This window comes from Trichosurus vulpecula, chromosome 6 (genome assembly GCF_011100635.1).
Source record: "Trichosurus vulpecula isolate mTriVul1 chromosome 6, mTriVul1.pri, whole genome shotgun sequence".
NCBI classification, from domain to species: domain Eukaryota; kingdom Metazoa; phylum Chordata; class Mammalia; order Diprotodontia; family Phalangeridae; genus Trichosurus; species Trichosurus vulpecula.
Window position 1 is genome coordinate 96,895,561 of NC_050578.1, and position 27,789 is coordinate 96,923,349.

At 37.4% G+C, this 27,789-nt stretch overlaps 1 protein-coding gene across 1 annotated transcript; it reads right to left on the reverse strand.

The window, feature by feature from the left end:
- On the reverse strand, positions 1 to 27,621 carry TDO2 (tryptophan 2,3-dioxygenase). Its single transcript, XM_036764567.1, has 12 exons — positions 27,511 to 27,621; positions 27,105 to 27,210; positions 25,451 to 25,541; positions 21,930 to 22,000; positions 16,809 to 16,936; positions 13,084 to 13,270; positions 9,135 to 9,242; positions 7,452 to 7,563; positions 6,462 to 6,519; positions 4,699 to 4,778; positions 3,981 to 4,071; positions 1 to 282 (listed from the first exon to the last, which is right to left on the reverse strand). Exons 1-12 carry the CDS (start codon positions 27,543 to 27,545, stop codon positions 126 to 128), a joined length of 1,224 nt encoding a protein of 407 aa, XP_036620462.1. The 5' UTR covers positions 27,546 to 27,621; the 3' UTR covers positions 1 to 125.
- Positions 27,622 to 27,789: the final 168 nt, after the last annotated feature.

Consider the following 27,789-nt stretch of genomic DNA (forward strand, 5'->3'; position numbering starts at 1 on the left):
TATGACATTGAAGTGCTTAAATATTTATTTACTAATGGTACATTAGAACTGTTTGCACATTCCTGACCATTCACACGATGTGGCATGACTACTGATGTTCTCTCGCACATGCCTCAAAGTGGGCCTTAATCCTCTGAATCATCACTGCTGAAGTAAGAGCTGTCGCAGTATTCAGCCATGTAAAGGAACTTGTGAATGATTGGGTTCATCTTGGGTATCCAGTGTCGTGGAACCAGGTATGTCGAAAGGTTGAACAGATCTACAAATACTTTGTACCTGTCACTGAAAGCACATACACAGAGATTTTTTACATCAGTATTGGACTGTTATACATCTCAAAACCTCTATGATTATATTGAAGACCAATAAGTAAAGTAGTAAGATTCTCCACTCAGGATGTCTAGATTTAATCTAAGGCTCTGAAGTCTATGGAAATAGCATCCCATGATTGTCCAGATGCCTTCGGTTTACAGGCCTGCTAGAATATTTGTTCAAGCCTTTCCTGTTTTTTCTTATTTCTTTTTTGTTTGTTTTTATTTGTTTTTATTTTTTTTTTCTTATTTCAGTGGTCAGAATAATGAGATAATGGATTCTATTCAGGACATAAGGCTTCTCCAGGTCCCTTCCTCTAAGAGGTGGTGAAACAATTGATGAAATGAAGGACATTGATTAGAAATTGGAACTGGACCTAGGATCTCATTGGGCAGGTTTCAAACTTATGGATGCAAGCAGCCCACAAAAGATGAACCAGATTAAAACATAATTGGAGAATGTTTAACAAAATAAATAAAAATACAATAAAATATAGCTATATTAATTTGTAGTATTCTAAATCAATATGCAGCCTGCAGGGTAGATTTTAACACCACTGGTATAGGAAATTACCTTTATCAAAACAGTTCCATACCTTGTTTGTGTTGGAGAATTGCCTAGGGCATTGTAAGGGTTAAGTGATTTGCCCATGGTCACTTAGACAGCATCATTCAAAGGCAAAAGTCAAACCCTGGTCCTTCTGCCTCTTGGACTAATTCTCTCTCCACTATCCCACAATGTCACTTAGGTGTTTCCTGGAAAATATTTCATAAAGCAGGCCTGGACAACATACAACCCATAGGCCACTCGCAGCCCACAAAAGAATTTCAGGCAGCCTGCAAAAAATATTGGGTTGCCAAAGTACACTCTCTCCTGTTTGTCATATGACCTGCAGCGACCACCAACCTCAGCCTATCTCTAGTCTAACCAGCTGTGGCTCAAAGACATTTACAAGCTGTGTGGGCCTGTCATAAAGCATAATAATTATGATGGTAGATGTCAAATGCTACAAATACTGAAAAACAACACGACTTTAATAGCACCTGACATTTGAATAACAATTTCGATTGTGCAAAGAGTCCTCCCCACCCCACCAACTTACCTGAGAACACATGTTTTTATGAGAGATGGCTTACGTTCTACTCTGATTTATCCAGTCTATCCTGGAGGGGCCAGTTAGGTGGGCAAGCAGATAGAGTGCTGAACTAATTTAGGAAGGCTAGTGTTTGAATGCCACCCTCATGCCTAACTAGCTGCGAGTCACTTTCCTTCCCTTAGACTCTATTTTCTCATCTATAAAATGGAAATAATAGTTCTTACAACCTTTAAATCATAGGACTGTGAGGATCAAATGAGAAAATGTTTGAAAGGTTCTTTGCTAAATTTTAAAGTGTTTTTAAACGGCAACTCATGACTACTACATGTTCTGATTATCTAGTTCCCTTCTTCTTTCCAGTATTTTAGAAATTTTGCCATTTTTTTCCTTTTGATCTGTTCTCTCACAACATGACTAATATGGAAATATATTTGCATGATTACACATATATAACCTATATGAAATTGCTTACCATTTGGGGGGGAGGGGAGTGAGGGACGGAGAAAATTTGGAATTCAAATTTTTTTAAATAAATGTTAAAAATTGTCTATCCATGTAACTGGAAAAAAATAAAATACTATTGGGAAAAAAAGAAGCTTTGCCACTTGCAGTAAGGGCAAGGAAAGCACATGAACCTTGATATAGTCCATTTAAGAGCTTACTAGGAACTCTGATGAAAGGCTAAGAATTGATGTTTCAAAATGGCTAAGATGTCTTTGGGGGAATTTTGTCTATTATTCCATCAAAAAGTATTTATTAATCACCTCTTTTGTGCCAGGTACCATGCCAAGGGCTAAGGATGCAAAGAAAAGCAAAAGACAACAGTTCTAATAGGGGAGACACCATGTAAACAACAGCACAGAAACATACAGATAGTATAAATTGGAGATAACCAATAGACAGAAGGCATTAAGATTAAGAAGGATTAGAAAAGCTTAATTGCAGAAGATGGTAGGACTTTAAGAGAGACTTCAAGTAAGGTAACAAAGCTAGGAGATGGAGATGAGGAGTCATTCTGGTATTCTAATCATGCCAGATGTCCAGTGAAAAATGCCTGGAATCAGGAGATGGACTGTCCTGTGTCAGGAATAACAAGGAGGCCAGTGTCACTGAATCACAGAGTTTGTTGGGAGTCGGGGTTGGGGAGTGGGTACGGTGGAAGAAGACCAAAAAGGTAGAAAAGTCCCAGGTTATGGAGGGCTTTAAAAGCCAGAAAGAGGAATTTATTTCCACTTCATCCAGGAAGCAATGGGCAACTATTGCAGTTGATTGAATAGGGGTTTGGGGAGAGGTGTGACACGGTAAGCCATGCTTTAGGAAGATCAATTTGACTCTGAATCTCCAGTAAACCTAATAATTAATATTTGTGTTGCTTTTTAAGGAAGTGCTTTTTATTATATTCACCCTGTGAGAGAAGTAGAAGTATTGAGGTTTTATCTGAAACAGGATTTAAACCTAGGTCTTCTGACTCCAGTTCCAGCACTCTTTTCTCTACCACACATCACCTCTCAATGCCACCCTGTTCTCTAGCACTTTGGATTAACAGAGAGGTGATTAACATGCTTTGCCTCAGCCTGGCATCATAGATAGAGTGCTGACCTCAACCTGAAAGACTTTGGTCTGAATTTTAATTCTGATGAGTAATGGCTGCATTAACCCTGAGCAAGTCATTTCACTTTGGGGTGCCAAGCAATCTTATAAAAAATGTAAATTATAGTGGTAGTACCCATCTGCGGTGGTAAAGAAAGCTCCCTATAATAACGCGATCCCAGGTCTAACCTAAAAAAAGCATGTCTCTTTAAGACAATATTTTCCTTTTCATAATTTTGCAGACTATGTAATTTGCATAAGAACAAAGCGAAAGTAATTGTGTTGTGTTGATTTTTCAGAACAAAAATATTGTTTTTCAAAGGCATGATGAGAAAACAACTCTGCTACAGCCTGGAGATTTTGTCCATCCCTTTCCATTTACAGTAATGGTCCCAGGATGGCAGTGCTCAGCCAGGATGAGGAAAATACCTGGGAACAAACTCTTTCATAGTCCCAGGGATAAGGAATGCTTTCTCCCCTACTACTTCAAGCCACAGTCTAGTGACTGGCATACCACAAACATTTAATAAATGCTTATCAAATTGAATTTAATTGCACTAAAACCACCACCACCCTCAGGACATCTAGGGAAGACCATTTATCATTTAACAATCAATTAGCCGGAAAAAAATATTTCCCCAAACTAAAGGAAAAAGATATTTGATTTTCTTCCTACATTGCTCCCTTTTTACTTCCAACTCAATAACAGCCTCACAGCTTTCCACTTCTACAATTTTACCAATTTACCTCACCCTACACCCCAAATCATAAATATCCATTGCCTTGCTTTCCTGTTGTTATTTTGTTTTGTTTTATTTTTGGCAAAAGTCTCCCTAGTGGCTTATGAAACTGTGTTAACCACAGGCCTGCATATAAAAGATATTATGACCTATTTGTAGACTTTCCAGTAGAGAAAGAACAGGTTTAAGTGAATTAGCATTAAACAACACTCAACATGAAGTGACTTTTCTCACAAACTTACCTAACTGTTGAGCGCAAATACTGGTAACCTGAGGATCCACCAGTGCCAGCCTTGCTTCCAAGCATTCTGTGTACCATACACACATGATTATCTAGACAAACACACAATTTAAGGTCAGAGAAGACTTCCTCTACCATTAATGGCAGTAATCTGGTGAAATGTTTAATTACCAGTCCATCCAATTCCTAAAGAGCTGTGATGAAAAAAAAAACTATCCACCTCCAGAGACAGAACTGATGAACTTGGAGTGAAAATTGAAGTATAATTTTCTCACTTTATTTTTCTTCCTTTTTGTGACATGGCTAATGTGAAACTATGTTTTGCATGATTTTATATATATAATTGATATAATATTGCTTGCTTTCTCAGTGAACAGGGGAAGAGCTGGGAAGGGAGAAAATTTGGAATTCAATTTTTTTTTTAATGTTTAAAATGAGTAAATAAAATTTCTTATTTTTTTTAATTTCCAGTCTAGCAAAGGGATCATCATGCAGCTGCACATTTGTTAGGTAATCTGCTTTAGGATAACTTGGGAGCACACCTCCCATAACACACACTTAGAAACCTGCAGCTCCCTTTATTTTGGCAAAATGTTTTTCCTCCCTCAGACACCTGGTGAAGTGTGAGTCAGTATGCTAATGCAACCAACAGGGGCAGGGTATTGCAGGATCCTGGAAGAAATGGCAACACAGCTCCTTTAAGAAAAAAATAAACTTACATCTCCATTTGGTCATGAGGCTATCAATATCCATAAGAAAGGTTAGTAGTTGAAAGGGAACCTGGAATCTGGGTTCTTCCCTACAGAAGAAGACAAGAGAAGGCACACCATGCTCAGAGTTAAAGTGGATGCTATTTTCAAAGGATTTTAGAGTCTGCTATAATGAATAGAGAACTAACCTCAGATAGTAAGCCCTGACTGATAAGTCCCACCATTGACATATATAGGTTATATAACCATGAGTAAGACATTTTAACCTCTGTGTTCTAGCAGCTCTTTAAATTTCAGAAAAGTTGCTGACCTGTATTGTTAGAGGGAATCCCCTTTCAGTGAAATCACTGGTCAGTCTCTTAACAGACATTACTCTATTATTGTGGCCTAAACCTGGCTACAAAAAAAAATTACAAAACCAGAGGAGAAAGGTATTTGGTTTTCTTCCTACATGTCTCTTTTTCACTTCCAACTCAATAACAGCCCCACCGCTTTCTCCTTTTACCATTTAACAACTTGTCTTGTACTATCTCTGACACTAACCTGGACAGTTGCAGGAGAGTGACAATATCTAGTGTTTGGTGCCCTCTCTGGAAACACAGTTGAAAGAATTAGATTATGGATAATGGTGACAATTCCTATTTATATGGTGCTTTGTAGTCTACACTGCATTTTCCAAAAAACAGGCCTGTGACGTAGATAAGTATTATCTCCAAGTAATAAGGACAAGGAATTGCTTTTATCCATAAGGCAGCTAGGTGGTGCAGTGGATAGAGCACCTTACCTAGAGTCAGGGGCTCATATCTGGTCTCAGACTGTGTGACTCCGAGCAAGTCACTTAACCTCAGCTTCCCCATCAGCAAAATGGAGATAATGATCCACTTACTTCTCAGGTTTGTTTTGGCGAACAAATGACAGGATAACTGTAAAGTGCTTAGCACAGTGTCTGACACATAGTAAGTGTTATGCAAATGTTAGCTGTTATAATTATTAATGGAGCTGTCCAGCATGCCTTTGGTGCTTCTAATGCAGAGACAAAGCAACTAGTTGTCACTGAGGATTCCTCATTAGATATGTGGAAGCATATTAAAAACTTCACTCAATTGAACAAAAACTTCGTTCAACTGAAAATATTAAAAAAAGATATTTACTCCAGCCCTTTTCATACTTTTCCCTATAAAGGAAATAAAATGAACATTAAAGCCTTTCTTAAGGAATTGGAGTAAAACTGATAATCAGATTAGATCTGTGCTAGATAAAATCATTGTCTCTCCACTTCCCTGAAGTGATTAGAGCCAGGACCCACCAGGGGTAGTGTCTCCTCCTTTTTTATGTTCAAGACGAAGGAGAAGGAGGGAGGGAAGGAAGTAAGGAGAGAAGGGAGGAGGGAGGGAGGAGAAGTTTGATTTACCAGTATTTTTTTAACCTTCTCAGTTATAAAGTGTATCTTTTAATATGTGAGAGAACAAATACTAATGTGAAATGGCAAATAGGAAGGAAGGAAGGAAGGAAAGAAGGAAAGGAGAAAGGGAGGAAGGAAGGAGAAATTTGATTTACTAGTGTTTTTTTAACCCTCTCGGTTATAAAGTGTATCTTTTAATGTATGAGAGAACAAATACTAATGAAGCCTAGCTGGAAGTTACTGTTTGTTAAATATTAGTTAATAACAGTAAGCAAGCAATTTATAATTGAGATCAGACCTACCAACTACCTGCATTTTTTCAACTTTAGAATTATGACCTAAGCTTTTTCCTGTTCTAAAGTCATCTTACCTGTAAAAATATATCATCAGTGCTCCTTGTAGAGCTTTATATGACAGCCGTCTATCACCTGCAAAATACATAGGAATGTTACATTGATAGCTTACTTTCCAAGATACTTGTGTCAACGTTATGACTGACTGTCCATCTTGTGCCTGTATTTAGCCTTAAATGGGATTTATCACTATTCCCAAACAACATTCCCCATCCTCCCAAAAAAGAACAACACAGCTAGCACACCTCAGAGATACAACTTGAATCCGGATCTCCCTGATTCTAAGCTTAGAATTTACTCAACTTTAACTTGATGTCTCTCATAAATAAAAATAGTTGACATTTATAAAGTGCTTTGCTACTATCCCATTTTACAAAAGAAGAAACTGAGTCTCAGAAGGCTAACTAACTTCCCTATGGCCTTTGTATATTTTACTCTTCTTTTACTCTTTATTCTTTTACTCTTACTTTACTCAGTCTTTTATTCTTAGTGCTATGCTTTGCTGCCTTCTGTAAGTAATTTACCATTGTCTGTAGAGGAATTGAATTACATCTTTCTTCAAGTTTTCAAAGGAAAAATTTGTTCAGAGGGTTGAACCATCATCACTATGTTTTATAAGAGGACTGATCTCAGTAGTCTCCAAAAATGTTTATACCTATCACAATACAGATTCTTTTTGGACCAATCACACCTGTGATTTCCTTGGTTCAAATAATTCCCTCTATTAGTACAGATCATCAACAACATTTCTGTAATTTGTGGTCTTAGAGAATTGTCTGGGGCATGGAGAGGGTGTGACATAGGGTCCCAGAATTTGTCCAAGGTAGGACTTGGACTTAGCTCTCCACTCACCAAACCAAAGCAAAGATGATAAGGCTCTCTAGGTTCTTCTTTACAACCAACGTATTTGACATAATCTTGGAATCCCAAACTCAGGATCATCAGAGATTCCCTTGGCTTTATATACTTGTTTACTTACAGCACATCACTGGATGTAAGAGGCTCACCTTTACTGAGAAGGTGTTCATGCCGTTTCTCATCAAATAATGACATCAGCACCTCTTTTTGTTTTTGGAATTCGGCCAGCTGTTCATCTTTTTCCTCTGATTCTTCTTTGGCCTTAGAAGAAAAGAAATAGTAGATGCTATAAGCGAGCAATTGAAAATGATTCTGACTTCCCTAGAATTCCTTTTTTGTTAATCTGCTTTGCAAAATGGTCTCTATCCTCTCTCTGTCTCCTTCAGCCTGCAAATGATTGGCCCTTTGGTTGTTCACCTTTTTGCTTTCTTTTTTGGGAGTTCAGCTAGTTATTCCTTCTTTCCTCTATTTCCTCTCCTGCGTTCCATATGTGAAATGGCAAATAGGAGCTTACTGTCTCTGAGAAGGGATCTGTCGTTGACATACTGATAACATGCAAAAGTTATTTAAGTTTTTATGATATAAAAACAGATGAACAGATAGAGGTTGCTGGTAAACATTCTTTGCTAACCATATCTATATAGTCTAGTGTAAGAATATTTTTAGTTATCAATGTTCATTTGCCCTGGCAAAGTGAAAAAAAAAACACTGCCTGTATAGAATTAGAAGATTTCCAATTTATTTCCAATTCTTCCACACACTTGATTTGTGACTGTGAGCAAAATATTTCAGCTTTCTGGTTTTCTCAAGTTTTTGTTTCTGTAAAAAGAAGGGGCTGGCATAATAATGATTTCTAAGGCCTCTTCCAGCTCTAAAACTCTTTGATCTTCAAATGAATAAATGAAGGAAGGATAACAAAGGAAATGCAAAAAAAAGTTCTAAATCATTATTGATTAGAGAAAATCAAATGAAAACAAATCCGAGCTACAATATCATACATATCAAATTGGGTAAAATTAAAGTCAGGAAAATGAGAAATGTTGGCAGGAATGTGGAAAAACTGGGATCTTAATGTGCTGTAGGTGAAGAACTGGTCCAACATTCTGGAGAACAGTTTGGAGCTATGCCAAAAGGGCAATCAAACTATGTACACCCTTTGACTCAGCAAGACCACTGCTATACCTCTATTCCAAAGAGACCAAAGGAAAAAAGAAAAAGAGCTGTATGTACAATATTCATTTATGGATGCATTCCTTCTGGTGGCAAAGAATTATAAATTGAGGGGATGCCCACAAATTGTGGAGTAACTGAACAAGTTATGGTACATGATTGTCATGGAAGACTATTGTGCTATAGGACATGAAGAGCAGGGTGGTTTCAGAAAAACCGTGAAGGACTTACATGAACTGATGAAAAGTAAAGTGAGCAGAACTAGCAGAACCACTGTACACAGCAACAGGAAGATTGTATGATGATCAAGTGTGATTGACTTGGCTATTCTGATCAATACAATGACTGAGATAATTCTGAAGAACTTGGGATGAAAAATGCTCTCTACCTCCACAGAGAGAATTGATGGAGTAGGAGTGGAGATTGAAATATTTTTCCTATTTATTTAAAATTGTTCTGAGAAATATCCGTAGACTTTTCTAGACCACCAAAAGGCTCCATGACATTAAAATGGTTAAGAACTCCTGAATTAAAGGGCCTGTGTAAAGTATTAAAGGTCTTTGAGGAATGAAAGAATATAAAGAAAAAAAACTATGAAAGACTCAAATAGAATGACAATTTTTCTTCTCATTCATGTCTTATGCTTTCAAAAAACACAATACCTGAATCATTATGAGTTGCTCTTCCAGACCTTTTATGATATTTTTTTCCAATTTTCCCCAAAAATTAAATCCGTCGGTTTCTAATCCTGGTGTTCTTTCTAGCCATGCCTTAAATAAAAGTAAATATCTTTGTAAGAGCACAATAAAGATTATAAGTAACAAAAGTTTTTTATCTAAAAACCTGGAATTGGATTTCTTTTTTTTTAATCTTTTAAACCTTGCATATACCTTGCCCCCATTGAACCAGCCTTCATAACAAAGAATAACAGCAAAGCCGGGTGAGACAGTAACTATGAGTGATAGTATATGTAATGTTCTATGTATATTTACAGAGACCTGGAAAGTGTTTCGTACTTCCTTATTCTCCAGGACCAAAATTATTTTCATTGTAATTCATTAGAATTCAGCCACCCTTATTCCCCTTTACTAACTTCATGTATTTTGCAATTCAGAGAAAAGACTATAAGCTATCCTCACTAATCCATCTCACTGCTTTGCATTGGTTCCCCTGACTGGAATAAATTCCTGCCCCATCTCCATTTTTTAATCCTTTCCTTGCTTTCAGTTTCAGTTGAAGCACACCATAAAATGTTTCCTGATTTCCCACTGCTGAAACTGTGTTCTCCCTCTTCATATTTTCTTAGAACAGATTTCTCCTTTGCCACCTCTCTAAAATATGCTCCCTTGAATTATACTGTACTTGTTTGTATTGGGGCAATGAATTCTGACCCTCCCTCAGTTTGTTTAAATTCATTAAGTGTAAGGACTTAATGCTTTTAAAAATTTGTATCCCTAGCACTTAACCTAACACCTGGCACGGAGTAGGTGCTTAATAATTATTTTTAATTCAACTCAATTTAAATAAATTTAATTCCAAAACGTATTACTCTTTATAATCCAGAATAATGTTTTGTACCTTTATGAAATGTGCTGTGCTGAATAAATTAATAGGTGACCATATATATATATATTTAGAATTGTGTCTGTCTTTACTATTTTTCTAGTCATGATGGTGAAGTTAATCAGTATGTCACCTGGCAAGGTTGTGACTCTAGACACACATGTGGGAGATGCTTGGCTGGGCTTAACTCTACACTTAAGATTGTGGGACACTTTCTTTGTGCAGAACCAGAACAATGGTTCCTATATGGATAAGACCTGATAGGTCAGTCTCAATGCCTTCGAGCTCTGACAACTTGGCCAATCAACCAAAGCCATGTCTTTTTTCATAGAGAGATCATAGATTGGGCCTCAGTTTCCTTGGAGGCATTTTGTTTTGTTTTTTGTTTTGCCAGGGGGAAGGCAGGGCCATTGGGGTTAAGTGACTTGCCCAAGGTCACACAGCTAGTAAGTGTGTCAAGTGTCTGAGGCCAGATTCGAACTCAGGTCCTCCTGACTCCAAGGCTGGTGCTCTTCTCACTCTGCCACCTAACTGCCCCTCCTTGGAGGCTTTTAAGATTCCATGATTCCAATTCTGAGTAAGAAGAGACTGTTTTTCTCTTTCTTTGTCTACATGATCACTTCATCAATTATTACTTGCAAGCTTTACTAATTACACCTTAAAGAAGACATCTTTATGTAGTCTTTCCTTTGCAGCTAAGAAAGTTAGTAATGGAGCTATCTCAGTTTCCCTGATCATTTTGTCTCTCAGCCAAGCTTATTTGTGGTGGTCTATATTTCTCATAACAAAATCTGTGATACTTTAATAATTAAATAACTAAAAGCCAGGAGCGGTTGTCAATCATCATCAACTATTATCCAATGGAACTTTTGTGGTTTTAATAGCAATTGAAGTTCATCAGCTGGCACAGGCCAGTTGGGCTTGAAAAGCACATAATTTCTGGTAATCTGTTGTCTCCTATGCTGTTACTCCTCTGAGGCCTCCCCTTGCATTCTCTACACTATGCTCTGTAGCTCTCTAACCCCCAATTGGCCAAATAGGTTGACAGTCCTGGTTTTCTTCTCTTGGATTCTCTTTTCCCCATTATGCATCAAATCACAGCAAAAGACCATGGCTTGGATTTTAAAATGCCCCATCTTGCTTCCCTCTTGGTATCTCTGCCCCAGCTATTTCTCTTCAATTACTCTTATGGATAACTTCTTGGTTTGCCCTAGGACTTTGACTTAGATGACTCCACTGCTCTCTCCATCCAAAGCATAGGTTCTCAAAGTGGGTGATACTGCACCCTGGGGGTTTCTGGAGTGATCCAGGGGGGCCAGTAGTAGCCTTGGGTGCAATTGGAGGGTGTTGATTAAAAATAAGGAGGCCATGGAAACATAAGAAGAGAAGAAAATTTTGAAAAACTGTTCATACATGTTTCATCTGTTGTATAACTGAGTTAAACTCATAGTGATTACATTATTTTCCAAATAAACACACAAAATGCAAGTTAAACCAATCAGTGATCAAGTCCACTGACAGGTCTTAACAAGCAAGTGTTGGCAGGCAAGCATGTCATGCATTGTCGGGAAGTCCAGCTTGCATCTGCAAGAATACGTCCACGTAATGATTTGTTTCTAATATGATACTATATGGTTACATGACACAATACTGCATCATCAAAATTTCAATGCAAGAAAAAAACCCACAAATTTACAATTAATTATTAAATTTAAGATGCATCTTTTTTTAAAAAATATTTTTTTTATTTTTTGAAATGATGCATTTTTTAAGTCATTAAGGAGTTAAAGAAAGTATTTCCAGGGGGCACTGAGTAATTTTATTTTAAAGTGGGCAGTAGACCAAATAAGTTTGGGAACCTCTGTTACAAAGCATAGTCCACGCTTGGGACCGACTGTTGCCTAGAACTTGTAACACAATTCATGATTTTCTGCTTGTTCTCATTTTAGCTTAGACCAGAGGTTCTTAACCTGAGGTCACTAGACTTGGGGTGAGTTTGTGTGTGTGTGTGTGTGTGTGTATACATGCCAAATCCAGCAAATGTGTGTCTATGTCTATACACACATACATATATATGAGCATATATACACATATACATATTGTGAGCATGTGTATATGTGCATTTGAATGTATATGTATGTATGTATACACATGGGTATATATTTGTAGACACCTACATAAATTATATATATATAAAATTATTTTAATATAATTGGTTTCCTTGATAATACTGTTATTTCATTTCATGTATTTAAAAACATTTAGAGAAGGAATTCATAAGCATCACCAAACTGCCAAAAGGGTCCATGACCTAAAAAGGCTACTTCACCACTTCAAAGTTGTGCCCCTGTGGTACAGGTATTTAATGCCAAAATGCCAGTGAGTAAAGGAGTGAATTCTTTTAAATGGAAACATGAATTCATATGAATCTGTCCACTTTACAGATTGGATCCTTCAAAAAGAGGCAGGTTCTAACCAGGATTTAAATAATTTAAAAAAAATTTTCCTCCCTAATTTATATCAAATATATCAAACTTATACAAAAACAAAAAAAACCAAACATAGCATTCTACAAGATGATTTATGAAATCCTTAAGGAGTCCTGGGAAAAGAGATAAAGTAATAGTAAAATCTTACTAATTCAGATTAGTGAGGTGGATTATTCAATTCAGTGAAAAGCTAAATTGTGCACTTATTAAAGAAATGTAGTTTTGCTTGTTTCTAAAACACATTTAGTGGCAACAAAGGGCTGCTCCACAGGAGCTCCTCAAGGTCTTACTTCACCAAATACATAGGAACAATTTAAAGAAGATTAATCAATTCTGTCCATTTAAATGAACACTTCTGAAATGATTCTAAAGTCTCTTCTCTTCAATATCTGTTTGAAAATCTTTTCTAATTCTATTTTCTATTAATTTGGATGAGGAAGTGTTTCTAAGAAAAGGGTTAGCAGTTGGCTTCCTGTTTGAATTTCACAAATAATGATAACAGCTCTCAATTTATGACCCTATTTCTGAATTCCAAAGGAAAATAAGTTTGAATATGTACCTCCACCAGTTGTAGGAGGGTTTTCTCATGTTCAGACTTCAGCAACAATTCATTATCCTCTCCCTTGAAGTTATCCCGATAGTGTCGCCTGTTATAAGGAACTCTCAAACTCTGGAGAACACCAATCTTATTCTCTAACAGGCGGAACTGTAAGCTCTGGAAACCTGACGCTGGAGATAAGTATTCTCTTTGAAAACAAATTGGAAGAGAGAAAAAAAAGAAAGCGATAAATAATTGATAGACTGACATTAAAATAGTTTCTCATGAGCTGCTATAAGGTGTCCTCTCATGAGGGATGCCCATCAATGGCTGAAAAAGTTGTGGTATATGATTGTAATGGAATTTTATTGTGCTATAAGAAATGACAAGCAGGATGATCTCAGAAAACCTGTAAGACTTACATTAACTGATGCAAAGTGAAGTGAGCAAAACAGGAGAACATTATACACAGAAACAGGGATATTGTGCAATGATCGATCAACTGTGAATGACAGCTCTTCTCAGCAATACAATGACCTACAACAATTCCAAAGGGCTCATGATCGAAAAATGCTATCTGCCTCCAGAGAAAGAACTATTGGGGTCTGAATGCAGATCAAATCAAACTATTTTTCACTTTTTTGTGGGTTGTTTCCTTTTTTGGGGGGAGGGGGGACTGTGTCTTCTTTTACATACATGACTAATATGGAAACATTTTGCATGATTGTACACTTATAACTTATGTCAAACTGCTTGGCATCTCGGAGAGTGGGGAGGGAAAGAAAAAACAGAATTTGGATTCCAAAATTTTCAAAAATGAATTTTAAAAATTGTTTTTACGTGTAATTGGGGAAAAAATAAAATGTTGTTTAAAAAATATTTCTTCTCATATAGATTTTCAAGAATTAGAGTCATTATCTATCTGGGGCACTGTAGGCACTTTCTCACTAGAAACAGAGAAATAAAATAGGTCATATGATGAAGGGGAATAGGAGTCAAAAGGGCTAAGTTCAAGTACTGGCTTTTTTTGCCACTTAATAGTTTGGTGGTCATCCCTCCCCACACCGACCCCAAAATGAAAGGAAAATAAATAGTCTTTGAGCATATCTAATGGGGCTTTAAGTCCTAAATGGCTATAGGACTAGATCCTAAAAACTCAGAAAATACCTTGTTACTCCAAAAGGAGTACCCATTCTGACTTTAAGCAAGTCAGAAATTACCTGGTCCTTGGTTTCCTTATGTATAAAATCAAGATAAAATTATACTAGTTTCTTTACAAGATGGTTTGGGAGACTCAGGGGAACAATATAAGTAAAACACTTATCTTTGGGGGAATCTGATGTTCCATGAACTCAGAAATGACCTAAAAGCTTAGAAAACACCTTGTTCTAAAAGGAACTCAGTAAACAAATATACCTTATCTCATGCATCAATGTGTATCCAACCCCAGCTCCTACCTAATATAATGCCTTACACATAAGTACTTAATGAATGCTTAATTATATTGAATTGAATAGGACCCTGATTGTATTTTTATTTATTTTCAATGGATGTGGAGGAAGAAAAGGTAGATTATTGTTTGTTGAAATATATTTCATATACATATATATATATATATTCATATATATACATATACACACGTATGTATGTTTGTGAAAGAATATCACCCTGCTAGAATAAGAGTTTGGAATTCTGGGTCAATGGCCAAATTTACCTTGGTTTACATAGCCAAAAAACAACAACAAAAGCTGAAGTTATATCATTATTTTATGTCTATCCAAATAATATTCTGTACTATCACCGAATAAAAATGAGTGACATGTGTGGTTGCTGTATACCTTAAGCAGATGACCATTATCAAGTAGGAAATGCTTGATAACTAAACGAATGAATACAAGTTGACATGGACTCTGTTGAAAATTCCGGCAAATTAAGTATCCATCAGTTTGACTTTGAGCATGTTGAACCACAGTATGCAATCTTGCATCAGACATGACATCTGTGCCCTTTACCCTTTGTCCTTATAAAATGTACTAAAACTTTACTTTTGGTAAGAGTTGTTACACAATTTGTTCTCCTCCTGTCACCATTCCCTCCACAAGTTCGTATTTGGCCCAAGACAGTAGCTGTGTGACAATGCACAACTCACTTAACCTTTGTCCATCCCAGTTTCCCCATCTGCTAAATGGGGATAATAGCCTACCAAGGTTGTTGTAGAGGTCAAATGCTTAGCACAGTGCCTGGCGCTTAATAAATGTTTGTTTCGCTCCTTTTCTTCTTTCTGGATAACTTGTTTATAAACATTATTATAGTTATGATTTCAGAGAATAAAATTTGTAGAATTTTTCCACTAACTTTTAAATAGTTGTCAAATATTTTCAAAGAGCTTACTGACAAAACATTCATCAGTATGACAGGAGTATCTGTTTGTATTCATTTATAATATATACTTCCTTAGTTGTTTCCCCAGAACAAAAATAATAATAGTTTAAATTAAGATATGAGATTAATTTGAGGTCCAAAAAATCAACCTCATAGGTACTAGATGGGAGAGTTAATTTAGTTTGCCTAAAAAATATCCGGGGGTTTCAGTGTACTAAAGATTTAGACAAGACAACAAGTGATGTGGCAGTCAAAAATGTTAATGTTATCTTAGATAACATTGAGAAAGGATAATATCTTGAATAAAGGAATTAATAGCACACTGCCCTGGTCAGATTCTGAAGCATGGTGTTCTTTTCTGGGTACCTCACTTTGAAAAGGAAATTAAAAAGCCAGAGAGCAACCAGAGGAGAACAAGCACGGTGTTTAATGATTCTGAGTTCATATCAAATGAGAAGTAATTGAAGGAAATAGAAATGTTTAACCTGGGAAAGCAATGAATTAAGGAGGACATGATAGCTATCTTCCCAAATTTGAAGGAAGGGCTGTTATGTGGAATTAGATTTTTCTGCTTCATGGCAGCAGTGAATGGACTTTTCAAAGACATACAACTAGACTTAAAGTAAGAAGAATCTTTAATAATTAGAGCAATCCAAAAGTGGGATGCACTGTTTTGAGAAATAATGGGTTGTCCCTCACAAGAGGCCCTCAAGGAAAGGCTGGACACTTGTCATATATGTTGCTAGGTGATTTTTGTCCAGCTGTAGCTAAACCTAGAAGAACTCTGCATACCCCTTGATGAGATGCCATGATACATCCAACTTATACAGTACTTCCTTTATAATCCCATGAGGCCACAGCTTTATTTTAATTTTTAATGGGTAAGGAGGAAGGAATCTGAACCCATGATATAAATGGTACAGAGAATCCTCATTAAAGACACATTCTAAACCATTGTACAGCTCTACTCTGCAATTAAAAAATGGCTTATGAACTTGAGAGATTAAGTGACTGGTCCCAGATCACAAAGCTAGCATGTACCAGGGGTGAGATTTGAATCTAGGTTTTCCTGACCTGAAGGCAGTCTCCCTGTTCACTATGCCAAGATGACTGTCAATGGAGCCATTAATATTAATTCCATTTCACAAATGAGAAAATTGAGGATTAAAGAGATTTTATAGACATAAATGGTAAATACCACAGAAAAAGGTGTTAGGACTGGGTTCAAAATAAAATCTTTTTGCTCTCGATCCAGTGCTCTCCAAAATACAATTGTGCCACCTTCACACAGATGCTCTCCTCTTGCAGATTGAATTAGAAAGCAAAGATACAAAAAGTTTAAAAACAAATTAAGAAATACATACCTGAAGTCATTGAAGTCCAAGGCTGTCATAGTTTCCAAAATTGAAAATTGTTGTACAAGCAGTTTCAATATCACCGAAATTCGATGCATTCTTGTAACAACCTTAAGCATATTCCTTTCATCTCTTACCTGAGAGTTAAAGAATAAATTCAGGGTTAAACAAATGCAATTTCTAGAAAGCAGATACTTAATTAAAATTAGCACATTTGCCATGAACTCACTCTCCATTTATAAGAAAGCTACTTAGAATTTGGGAGTTTTAAGATATAACCAAAGGTTCTTGTGCATATGTGTAGGAAATGACAGACACAGTATTAAGTTGCTAAAATAGAAGTACTAATTATAGAGTTTAAAATTTTAAATGTCAGAAAATTATACAGAGGCAAGTAATCTCTAAAGTAAAACTCAACATTGTACCCTGCCCAACTGAACAAAAAGCCCCCTTATCCATCACTGACACCCTGCAGTGAATGTCAATGAGCTACCTCCCGAGAGAGAAAGCCTTACACAGGTGTTTCCATGCCATCATATTTTAAGTTTATGCCCATCCTTACCCCTCCTGTACCCTGGGATATGTCTATGAGAGAGAATGATCATGGTATTGAAGATACTTTGTAACTACTTTTCTTTGCAGTGTGACCTTGGGCAAGTCACTTAGCCTCTGTTTGCCTCAGTTTCTTCAACTATAAAATGGGGGTAATGATAGCACCTACCTCTCAGGGTTGTTGTGAGGATCAAATAAGATAGTATTTGTTAAAGTGATTAGCATGGAACCTGGCGCATAGTAGTAATTATATAAAAGTTAGCTATTATTAATAATATGATAATATTACTGTGGCATTTTAGTAAATGCCAGGAAGAAAAGAAGGATACAAGGATGGAGGAAGGAAAGAAGGAAGGGAGGATAGAAAGAAGAAAGGATAGAAGGAAGAAAGGATAGGAGGGAAGGAAGGAAGGAAGGAAGGAAGGAATGAAGGAAGGAAGGAAAGAGAAAAAGAAGGAAGGAAAGAAGGAAGGAAGGAAGGAAGAAAGGAAGGAAGGAAGGAAAGAGAAAAAGAAGGAAGGAAGGAAGGAAGGAAGGAAAGAAGGAAGGGAGGATAGAAAGAAGAAAGGATAGAAGGAAGAAAGGATAAGAGGGAAGGAAGGAAGGAAATAAGGAAAGAAGGAAGGAAAGAAGGAAGGAAAGAGAGAAAGAAGGAAGGAAAGAAGGAAGGAAGGAAGGAAGGGAGGAAGGAAAGAGAGAAAGAAGGAAGGAAAGAAGGAAGGAAGCAAAGAAGGAAGGGAGGATAGAAGGAAGAAAGGATAGGAAGGAAGGAAGGAAGGAAGGAAGGAGAGAAAGAAGGAAGGAAAGAAGGAAGGAAGGAAAGAAGGAAAGTAGGAAGGAAGGAAGGAAGGAAGGATACAAGGATGGAGGAAGGAAGGAAGGAAGGAAGGAAAGAGGGAAGGAAAGAAGGAAGGAAGGAACGAAGGAAGGAAGGAAAGAAGGAACAAAGGAAGGAAGGAAGGAAGGAAGGAAACCTCCTCCATAGAAGGATAGAAAGAAGGAAGGAAAGAAGGAAAGAAAGAAGGAAGGAAAGTAGGAAGGAAGGAAGGAAAGAAGGATACAAGGATGGAGGAAGGAAGGAAGGAAAGAGGAAAGGAAAGAAGGAAGGAAGGAAGGAAGGAAGGACGGAAAGAAGGAAGGAAACATCCTCCATAGAAGGATACAGATAGCAGGAACTACTTCCTTTCTGTCTTTGATTCTTCTTTCCTTAATTCAATGACCTGTGTTGCTCAATAAATGGTTGGTGAATGAGTAGGAAAGCAGAGCTTCCACTGACCTCAGGGAGTATTTCCCTTGGAGCTTAACCTCAAAGAGTAGGGAGTAAAGTAAGATAAATAATAACACTGATGCTGAAATGAAGTTGATGATAATGGTAAGTGGTTGCATGCTGTTGGGTCCAGGAACTTGGGAGTCCAGTGATTTGCGTTTGAAGCCTGGTTTAGACCCTTAGCTAGGTGATCATGACACCCCTACAGGGTCACCATTATCATCTGAAAAGTACAGAGCATAATGCTGGTCCTGGCTTCTTCTGGGTTAACGTTATAAAGAAAGACCTCTACAAATCTTAATGTGATATAAACAGGTAAGGGACTATAATCATTGTAGCTTAGGGAAATGTAAAATGTTGCTCCTGAGTAAGAAATAAAGAATAACTTAGGGGGAAGCTAGGTGGTGCAGTGAGTAGAGCACTGACCCTGGAGTCAGGAGGACCTGAGTTCAAATCCAGCCTCAGACACTTGACACACTTACTGGCTGTGTGACCTTGGGCAAGCCATTTAACCCCAATTGCCCTGCTTTCCCTTCTGCCTCCAAAAAAGAATAACTTAATTGTTTGAAATTTTAAATACCTGTTAGAGCCAGTATTGATGATAATTAATGACTCTCCTCTGCATTTTAGTCACCCCAGTAGAAAGTTCTGGAATGGGTTCCCTAACCTATCTCACTTTTCTTTTTCACATTTATTTATAGCTCAAAAGAGACTCAGATTTATACCATGTGGATAAACTGCCATCGACTCACAATAACCATGTGACTCTTGGCAAGTCATTTCATTTTTCAGCATCCCCAGGCTCTCCAGCCTGTCACTTTAAGATAAGTTAGAGACAGGTTATGATTCTGCATTAGTGGAAGGAACTTCCATATGAAAATTTCCTTCCACTAATGATAGGTTAAGATGCCTCTGACTTGTCTCAGATTAGTCAGAATTTGAGGTGTCTGGGTGACTTTGATGTAAGAATAATAGGCATAGTAAATGTCTAGATGATAGAATAACAAAGACAAATTAGTATAATAATAAAGACCAATAGTAGTTTCTTTTGGGGGGGGGGGGGTTAAATAGGACCTGCTATACTCAGCTTGCTATGCTTTAAAATGAATTTTTTTAAGACCAATAAATTCAAATGTCACATTTCATTGAAATCAAGAAAAATAACCATGAAAACGACAATAACAAAAATAAGTTTAAAAGTCCAACAGGCCTGTGTTTGACTTAGCTGAATCAAGCAGGGTCAGATTCATTTATATAACCCCCACCTTTCAAAGTGCACAGATAGTCATCATGTGTGTGCTTGTTGGAGGGAATCCAAGCCTAGGCAAATTCCTAGGAGTAAAGTAACCGTGCATATGCTATCCCTGGAAGCTGTCCTTCATTCTGGAATTTCTGCTTTCAAGGCAAGCTGTCACTAAAGTTTGTGTGTCCAGATAATTATCTAATGAATGAACATTTGAGAGTGTCCAAGAATGCAAAGAACTCTTATCACTGGTAGCTTGTGTAGGGATAATGCTCACCTCGCTTGGCTCCCTCAATTCTCATTAGGGTAGGTCTGTATGACACTGACAACTTCCTTTTCATTTATTTGGAATCACATTTTTGGCTCCACTACCACTGGAGTCCAGTTCTTCAATTATCATATGAAATTCTATTTTGAATATATCCTTATATTTTTATACCGAACACCAGTTTCTCAAAGAATCTCAGAGCTATAAGGAATCTATTTAACCTAACTCAAAACTGAACAGGCATCTCCTTTACTGTTTCCCTGCCAATTGGTCTGGTCATCCAGGCTCTACTCAAAGACCCTTAGTAATGGGGATCCCCACAACCTCCCAAAGCAGCCATTTCTACCTTGGAATAGACCTAGGTACTAGAAAAATGTTTCTGGAAATGGAAATGCATAAGAAGACACTTGGTGAATATCACAGTAGTTAGATAGCAAACTGGTCTGGAGTCAGGAAGACATAGGTTCAAGTTCCAACCCTGACATATACTTATGATGTAATATTAGGAGAGTTACTTCACCTCTCCCTAACTCTTAGGAAACTCTGTAAAATTGCCAACCACAGGACAATGGCCAGTCTCCACTGATAAAGGGAGTTTTATCATCAAGTATTCCCTACACCAGGGGTGGGGAACCTGCGGCCTCGAAGTGCAGCTCTTTGACAGAATCCAAACTTCACAAAACAAAGGGCCTCACTTGAGGACCTAGAGAGCCATGTGTGGACTCCAGACTACAGGTTCCCCACCCTGCCTTACACCAATGAAATTACAGATCTAGCCCCACCCCCACCCCCCCCCCCCCCCCAAAAAAAATAAAATAAAGAAATCTTTAGTAAAAATCAACTGCATTGAAGGAATATAGGTTTTGTTAGGGAGTAGCAGAAAGATCTAGGAAAGGGGATGTGAAAAGTGAAGTAATTTTAGAGCATGAAGAAAAATTTGAGGATGTGACTGCTAGATGCTGCCATAGTTTGAAAGGCGAAGAGAGAAGGGTGAAGGGAGGAGAGAAGATAGGGAAGCACCAAAGACAAATCTGCTACTTAAGAATTTAGCCAAGAGCTATCTCTTAGATAGGGGTTCATTTCCTCTCTTTCCTTTCCCTTTCTCAACTTTTTCCTCTGCTAAGCCCCATAGTCTTCCTTTTCCTCTTCTTCTTCCTCCTTCTTCAGTTCTATATGATTCCCTGTTAGTTCAATCTATTAGAACCTAGCTCAAGCATTTGATTCAGTGAATGTTTTCACAAGTCATTGAGCTTTTATGGGCCAACCCGGAAGCTTAAAGACCATTTCTGGCATTGTTCTATGGGAAAATATATTCAAATAAGTCACAAGCCAAGGACAAAACTAACTGCTTTAGGAGTTGATCCACAGTGCTCCCCTTCAGGCCACTGAGGCATTTATTTCACTGAAACTCCAATATGCCCAAGCAAAGCTATCAGAGTCTTTAGAATGAAACTGAAGCAACTTCTAAGAATAGATAGTCGAATGGTCACTAGGATAGTCTGACTCAACAACAGACTTGTTTATTGGTTAAGAATGATTGATGGTCCTTTCAGCTAATCCCAAAGAGTTTCATGTTAAGTAGTGGAAGGTAAGCTCCTTGAAGTCAGCCACAGTTTTGTCTTTGGCCTTTGAATTCCCTAGTTTTTCTTGCCAGTGTTTTGCATATGGTAAGTGCTCAATAAGCATTTGTTGGGTTAGATTGGTTAAATTTTGCATCCCACGAAATGGTTCATAGCCATTCCAAACAAAATAAAATAAAACACAATGCTGAAATTATAACGTAACATCAGTTGGACTTACATGGCCATGTTGAAAAATCTCACGGACAGAATCTAATTCCCACAGGATTTGCTTAAACCACAGTTCATATGCTGTAATAAGAAAATCATGGTTACTGCCAAGTTATTTGTTGTCTTCTTTGACTACATACATATGTATTAAAAAGAGAGGTAGCAAGATAGTATCATTCTATGGCTTTTACAAGTGCATGGGTGGGTTTGGGTGTAGGGAGGTGCAGAAAAAAAAACATCTTATCTACTTCTAACTTATGTGTCCTTATGGGGAAGATTGGGGAGAGATTTGCCTTAATTTGGAGTTATCTACCCAAGAGAGATATATAGGGATCAGTGGAGGGCTTTGGAATGTTTAAATGCAAACTCTTTAAAAGATACTATAGGTATGTGAAATAATGCTTTAAAAATTCATCAAATTGTGCACACCTTTTGACCCATTGGTACCCCTGCTAGGCCTATATCCCGAAGAGATCAGAAAAAGAGGAAAAGGTTCTATATGTTAAAAAAAAACAGAAACCAAAACCTTTATCAGCTTGTTTTGTAGGGCAAAGAACTGATAACTAAAGGTATCCCCATCAATTGAGCAAATTAACTATATTAATGTAATTGAATATGGTTAAGCCATAAGAAATTATGAAAACCATGGTTTCAAAGAAACTTGTATGAATTGATATAGACTAAAGTGGGCAGAGCTGATGGGGTGCTTGTGCTTGGACCCTAATTCTAACATCACATTTCTCCTTAGTCACTGCTTGAGTGCCTGTGCCTGCACCCCAGTTCTAAAATCACATCTCTCCCTAGCTTCAAAACATTGACCCTAGCAGTTTCTCTCCAATTCAAGGGCAGTATTCCTTAGCAAAAACACTTATCTCTCCTCCTGATACTGTGGCCAGATGCACATACAGAATTTATTGGTTTGACTCCTTGTGTATTGCTAATTGGCTGTGCACTGGGACATAACAATATTTACTACTTACTGACCTTTCTGATATGTATCCTAGACATAGTCAAATGTATATTCCCTTACATTCATCTTGTCTAACAAGACATTTGATGGAAGCCACCTTGATATTCCCAGTCAGCTGTGACGTTTCATGGTCAAAACCACACCCCCAGGTAGCCCCACCTTGGGCTATTTCCCAGTGAACTCTGGGTAAGATACCTGCATAGTAGGTACAAAAAGTGCATGTTCCTTTAAGAACTGACCACCCTTTAACCACTCCCTAATCCCACCCCAAAACACCTAATTGACAGGTTTCACCTCCAAATCTCGTATTTAAACTTTCACTGTAGCCCTGTAAGGTTGCTCTTCCCCACTGTAAAGCATAATAAATCTTTGCCACCTTGACTTGAAGAATGTTTGAGATCGTGAATTCATCCCAGATGGCCCAACCCTCTCCAATACTCAGGTCTTTGAGGGGTGCTCCCTCTCAATGACCCTGTCTGGGAACTCCAATCTTGGGGTTCCTGAACCTCATCCTCTCAACCCTCAACAGAACCAGAACAATATATACAATAGCAACATTTAAGACAAGCAATTTTCTAAGTCTTTAGAACTCTGATCAATGTAATAAGCAACATAATTATGATTCTAAAGGACAAATGATGAAGCATGCAACCCACCTCCTGACAGATGGACTCAAAAAGCAGAATGTGATAAATGTTTCTTGGATATGGCCAATATAAGAGCTTGATTGTACATATTTATTACAAGATTTTTTTTTCTTTTTCTTTCCAGTGGGGGAGGGGTGGTATGGGAGAAAGAAAAAAATTCTTATAAATTTAAAAATAAAATAAAAGTTACAAAAAGGCATTAATGGTTAATTCTTATCTAGAATTCTGAGTGCAGCAGGCAAATGGGATATAATACTAGCTATTTCCCTAGAAGCAAAGTCTTTTTAATTCTCTCCTTTTCTCTGACAACTTTATTCATATTGATCCAGGATGAGGTCTATCTTCACCTAGGAAGATGTTTAATTTTAATTTTGTCACCTTAACTTTGATTCTTGCTGAAACAATACTAATTAAGAAGGAAAACAACAACAACTAAAAAAAGTCAAACAACTAAAAAAAAATCTGTACCTGACACATAATTCTATGAATCAGGAATTTATTGGAAAAACCTAGTTATAATTTTCATTGCAAAATTTAAAGGATTTATTTCTTTGAAATGAGGAAAGATTTGAATGAAAAATGGAATACAATAGAGTAAATATCTGCAGCCTTTGTATTCAAGTATTAACTTTGTTTAGAAGCTGGATATTTAGGGGCAGCTAAGTGGTGCAGTGGATACAGTGCCAGTCTTGGAGTCAGGAGTACCTGAGTTCAAATCTCAGACACTTACTAGTTCTGTGACCCTGGATAAGTGACTTAATCTCCTTTGCCTCCTTTGAAAATGAAGAAACTGTATACTTTTTGTTGTGAGCAGAGCAAGCAGGAGCCTCTATGGTGCTGAAAAAGAAAGGTTTCCAGCCCCAGACCACAATATCTCTTCTATTAGTTCTGAAATGGTGAAAGGCTTGGTATTTAGGAAAGATAGCATATTAATCATTAATATATATCAATCATTAACATATTAGTAAACTTTGGTCTGGTTGATTTTAAACAGCTAGTCATCTAAAGTGACTCTTGAGGGAATAAAACAAAGGACTGGTAGATTTCAATGGAGGGAAAAGAGAAAAAATAAATCTGAAATGAAAATGAAGTGTCATGGGGGTAGAGAACTAGCTTTTGAGTCAGTAAGACCTGTATTGAAGTACTACTTCTGTTACATACTAGCTAAGTAAGCTTGGACAAGTGATGTTGTCTCTCAGGATCCCAAGCAATTCCCTAAAACTATAACTTTCAGAGAAGGTGTCAATCTGCATCTGTAGAGGGATATTCCTATATCTATGAAGTAGCAGATGAGGTCTGAAATGTGGACTTTTGTGGACTATCTCAGCATAATCTCTGCAGCTGGGGGTGGAGAGTGAAGGTGGGAAAGTAGAAGTGGATTGAATAAGGGCACAGCACCCCTTTAAGTGATTAAAGGCATTGGAAGGAAAGAGGAATGCTAAAGTTAAGTTTTACATCTTTCACAATTTTGCCTAGAGCCAGGCTTGCATATGACTTCATAGTATTTTCCTAATTGAATTTGAGGCCATCTATCACCATTTCCTTAAAATATAATTTTACAAATAACTAAGCTGAAAAATTATAGAATCTCATTTCTTTGTGAATTATTGGAGTTAGGATTTTACCATTAAGTTAAGATGTAAAATAAGTAGCCATTCATAAGTAGTCCCTTAGGGTGTCCTGTAGCATGCATGGATGACTATTGTAAACTTACAGAAAGAGACTCCTGGGGGATTTATATGGCAGTGAAATTCACATCCAGACATTTAAAGTAGGAGAGATTCAAGTCTGTAGAGTCTCCCAATGTTCTTGCCTCCTCCACCAATGAAACTATATTTGTACTCATCACTGATGTAATTAGAATGATGAAAATGACCATGAAACTGTTGGTTCACACTTCCTTCTGCAGCTTACCTTGATGGGTGATAATAAAAAGATGCTCATCATGGATCTTATTTCCTTTCTTTTCACTTTGAAGTTCTTGGGCATCCAAGACCTTTTCCAGCTTTAACAGAAAGATCATGAGAATCAGTTTGCTAAACCACAACATACTCATGGTCAAACTTTAAAAGACACTACAATGAAAAGCATCTAAGTATTTTCAAAATCCAACCAACCCTTAGGAATTGAACCTACTTTTCTCTGCATGGACCATGGCAGAACAACGATCTCTTTGTCAGAATTGTACTGCATTTTGTTTTTAAATAGCAATAGCACAAATACATCTTAGCCATTTTTTTCATTCTTCCTAATAACATTCATTATGTTATTCCATTAGGAAACCTGTTCGTTGACCTATTCAGATATATCACATGATAAAAGGTTGATAATTCGATGTATTTTATTCCTGTCCCCTGATTCCGGCATGATAAAGGGGTTTTGCAGTAACTGAGCCTGGAAATATAGGGGGGTAGGCTTATATAATAATGCATCTGTTCTTCCAAAGAAAACAACAGACAAAATCACTTACACCTTATTTCTTTATCTGTCAAGCTACAAGTATCTATTAAGCACCTATTTGGGTTCCAGGTGCTGTCCTAGGTGCTAAGGTAACAAGGACAAAAATAAGAAGTCTCTGTCTATACCCTGAAGGGAATAGAAAGAGAGTGATGGAATGTTAGAGCTGGAAGGGATGTTAGAGTATCCATAGGGGAGGAAACAGAGGCCCAACCTCATCCATTCCTCGTCTTATTATTTTTGAACTCTGGCCGAATCTTAACATGTAAGATTATGGGAGTGAGAGTTGGAAAGCACCTCACAGAGATTATTTAACTCAACCACTCACTCTAGATTTGAAGATATGGAGGTACAGAGAGGTAACGGAATTTGTCTTGGTCATACTGGTAGTTAGCGGCAGAGTCAGAATTTTTCCCAGGCCTCCTAACCCAATCCAATATTCTTACCATCTGCTACCCTATCTGCCTCTTATTTTCCTTCATGCTTACCAGATGCTTAATCTCATTAATTAAAAACCAAAGAGCATTGAGAAAACTGAATCAAGCTTCACTATCCTTGCCTTAAGGTAAAAAATCTCAAAGGGGAAACAGTTTCGATGAACTAGACAGGGATTTATTGACAAAGCAATGTTTGCATAAATTGGGCAATACCTGCTCCCTGTTGCTTCATGAATCAATCCCTTTACAATTTTCAACACTTCTGTGATATAGCAATACAGTGAGCTTTGCTGACAGACTTGACTGTTTAATGTAATTTTCCATTTCTATGGCATCCCAGATTTGTGTAAGGTGAGTATATATACATCTTTGCCTGAAAAATGCCAAGTTCTCACTGACTACTGATTGCTGACTTGTATTTCCATTTGCTTGCCTTGGTTAATATTCCTCTTACATGAAGCTTTGCAGTAGGTTTCCAAGTGTTATGTATGTATGTATGTTTCTGTGGGTGCATGTGTAACTAATACCTAGAGTATAAGAAAGCACACATTTGAAGAAAAATGGTCAGTGTTGACTTAGCTCTAGAGGCTAGCTTATGTCTAGCTGTTTGGTGTCTAAGATAGGAAAGCAAGCAAACAGCCCTAGCCATGTAGAACACCTAAACTGGCACTTACATGTAGGTAGTTTCCGTAGATGAGTCCTCCTTTACTGGCTTTATTCATTCCGGCCTGTGATTTGTCTTCTTCATTGTCTTCCAGGTGTAGTTTGTTCCAAGCATATCTGGGAACCCGATAAATAAAGAAGAAAGAAAAGGAAAGAGGGAGAGAGGGAGAAGAGAAAGGCAAGGAGAAGAAAGAAGAGAAAAAGAGAGATAGAGGAACAAAGAGGAGGAAGAGAAGGAGTTTACTGATTTAACTAGTAAAAGCTCTTAAGATTCAATTCATGACTTTTAAGATTGTAGAGCCAATGCACTCAGAAAATTAAGCTGTAGTTTATTTATTTAGCAGTCTAAACTTTCCCACTTATCCTCCTTAGCTACTCAAAGTAGTCACAGAGTACTTGGTGTTACTCTATACTCACCCAATACTGTTTGCTAGAAAGGGACACCCACTCATGGTGATGATTTCGTCTCTTAAAGGCAATTGATTGTTTCAGTTCTGGAATAATATCCTCACTGATATTCCCGGGTGTACCACGGCTGTCTTTTATATACTTTGCTCACCCAGCAGCAGCCAACCACCTCTGTGCCAGTTGTTCGTCCACTCCTATCACTTATAACTGCAGCAGCTGAGCAAGAGTTATAAAATTTTAAAGCTGTAATGTCCCAATAGCTGATCTGGAGTGGTAGTGCTACTTAAT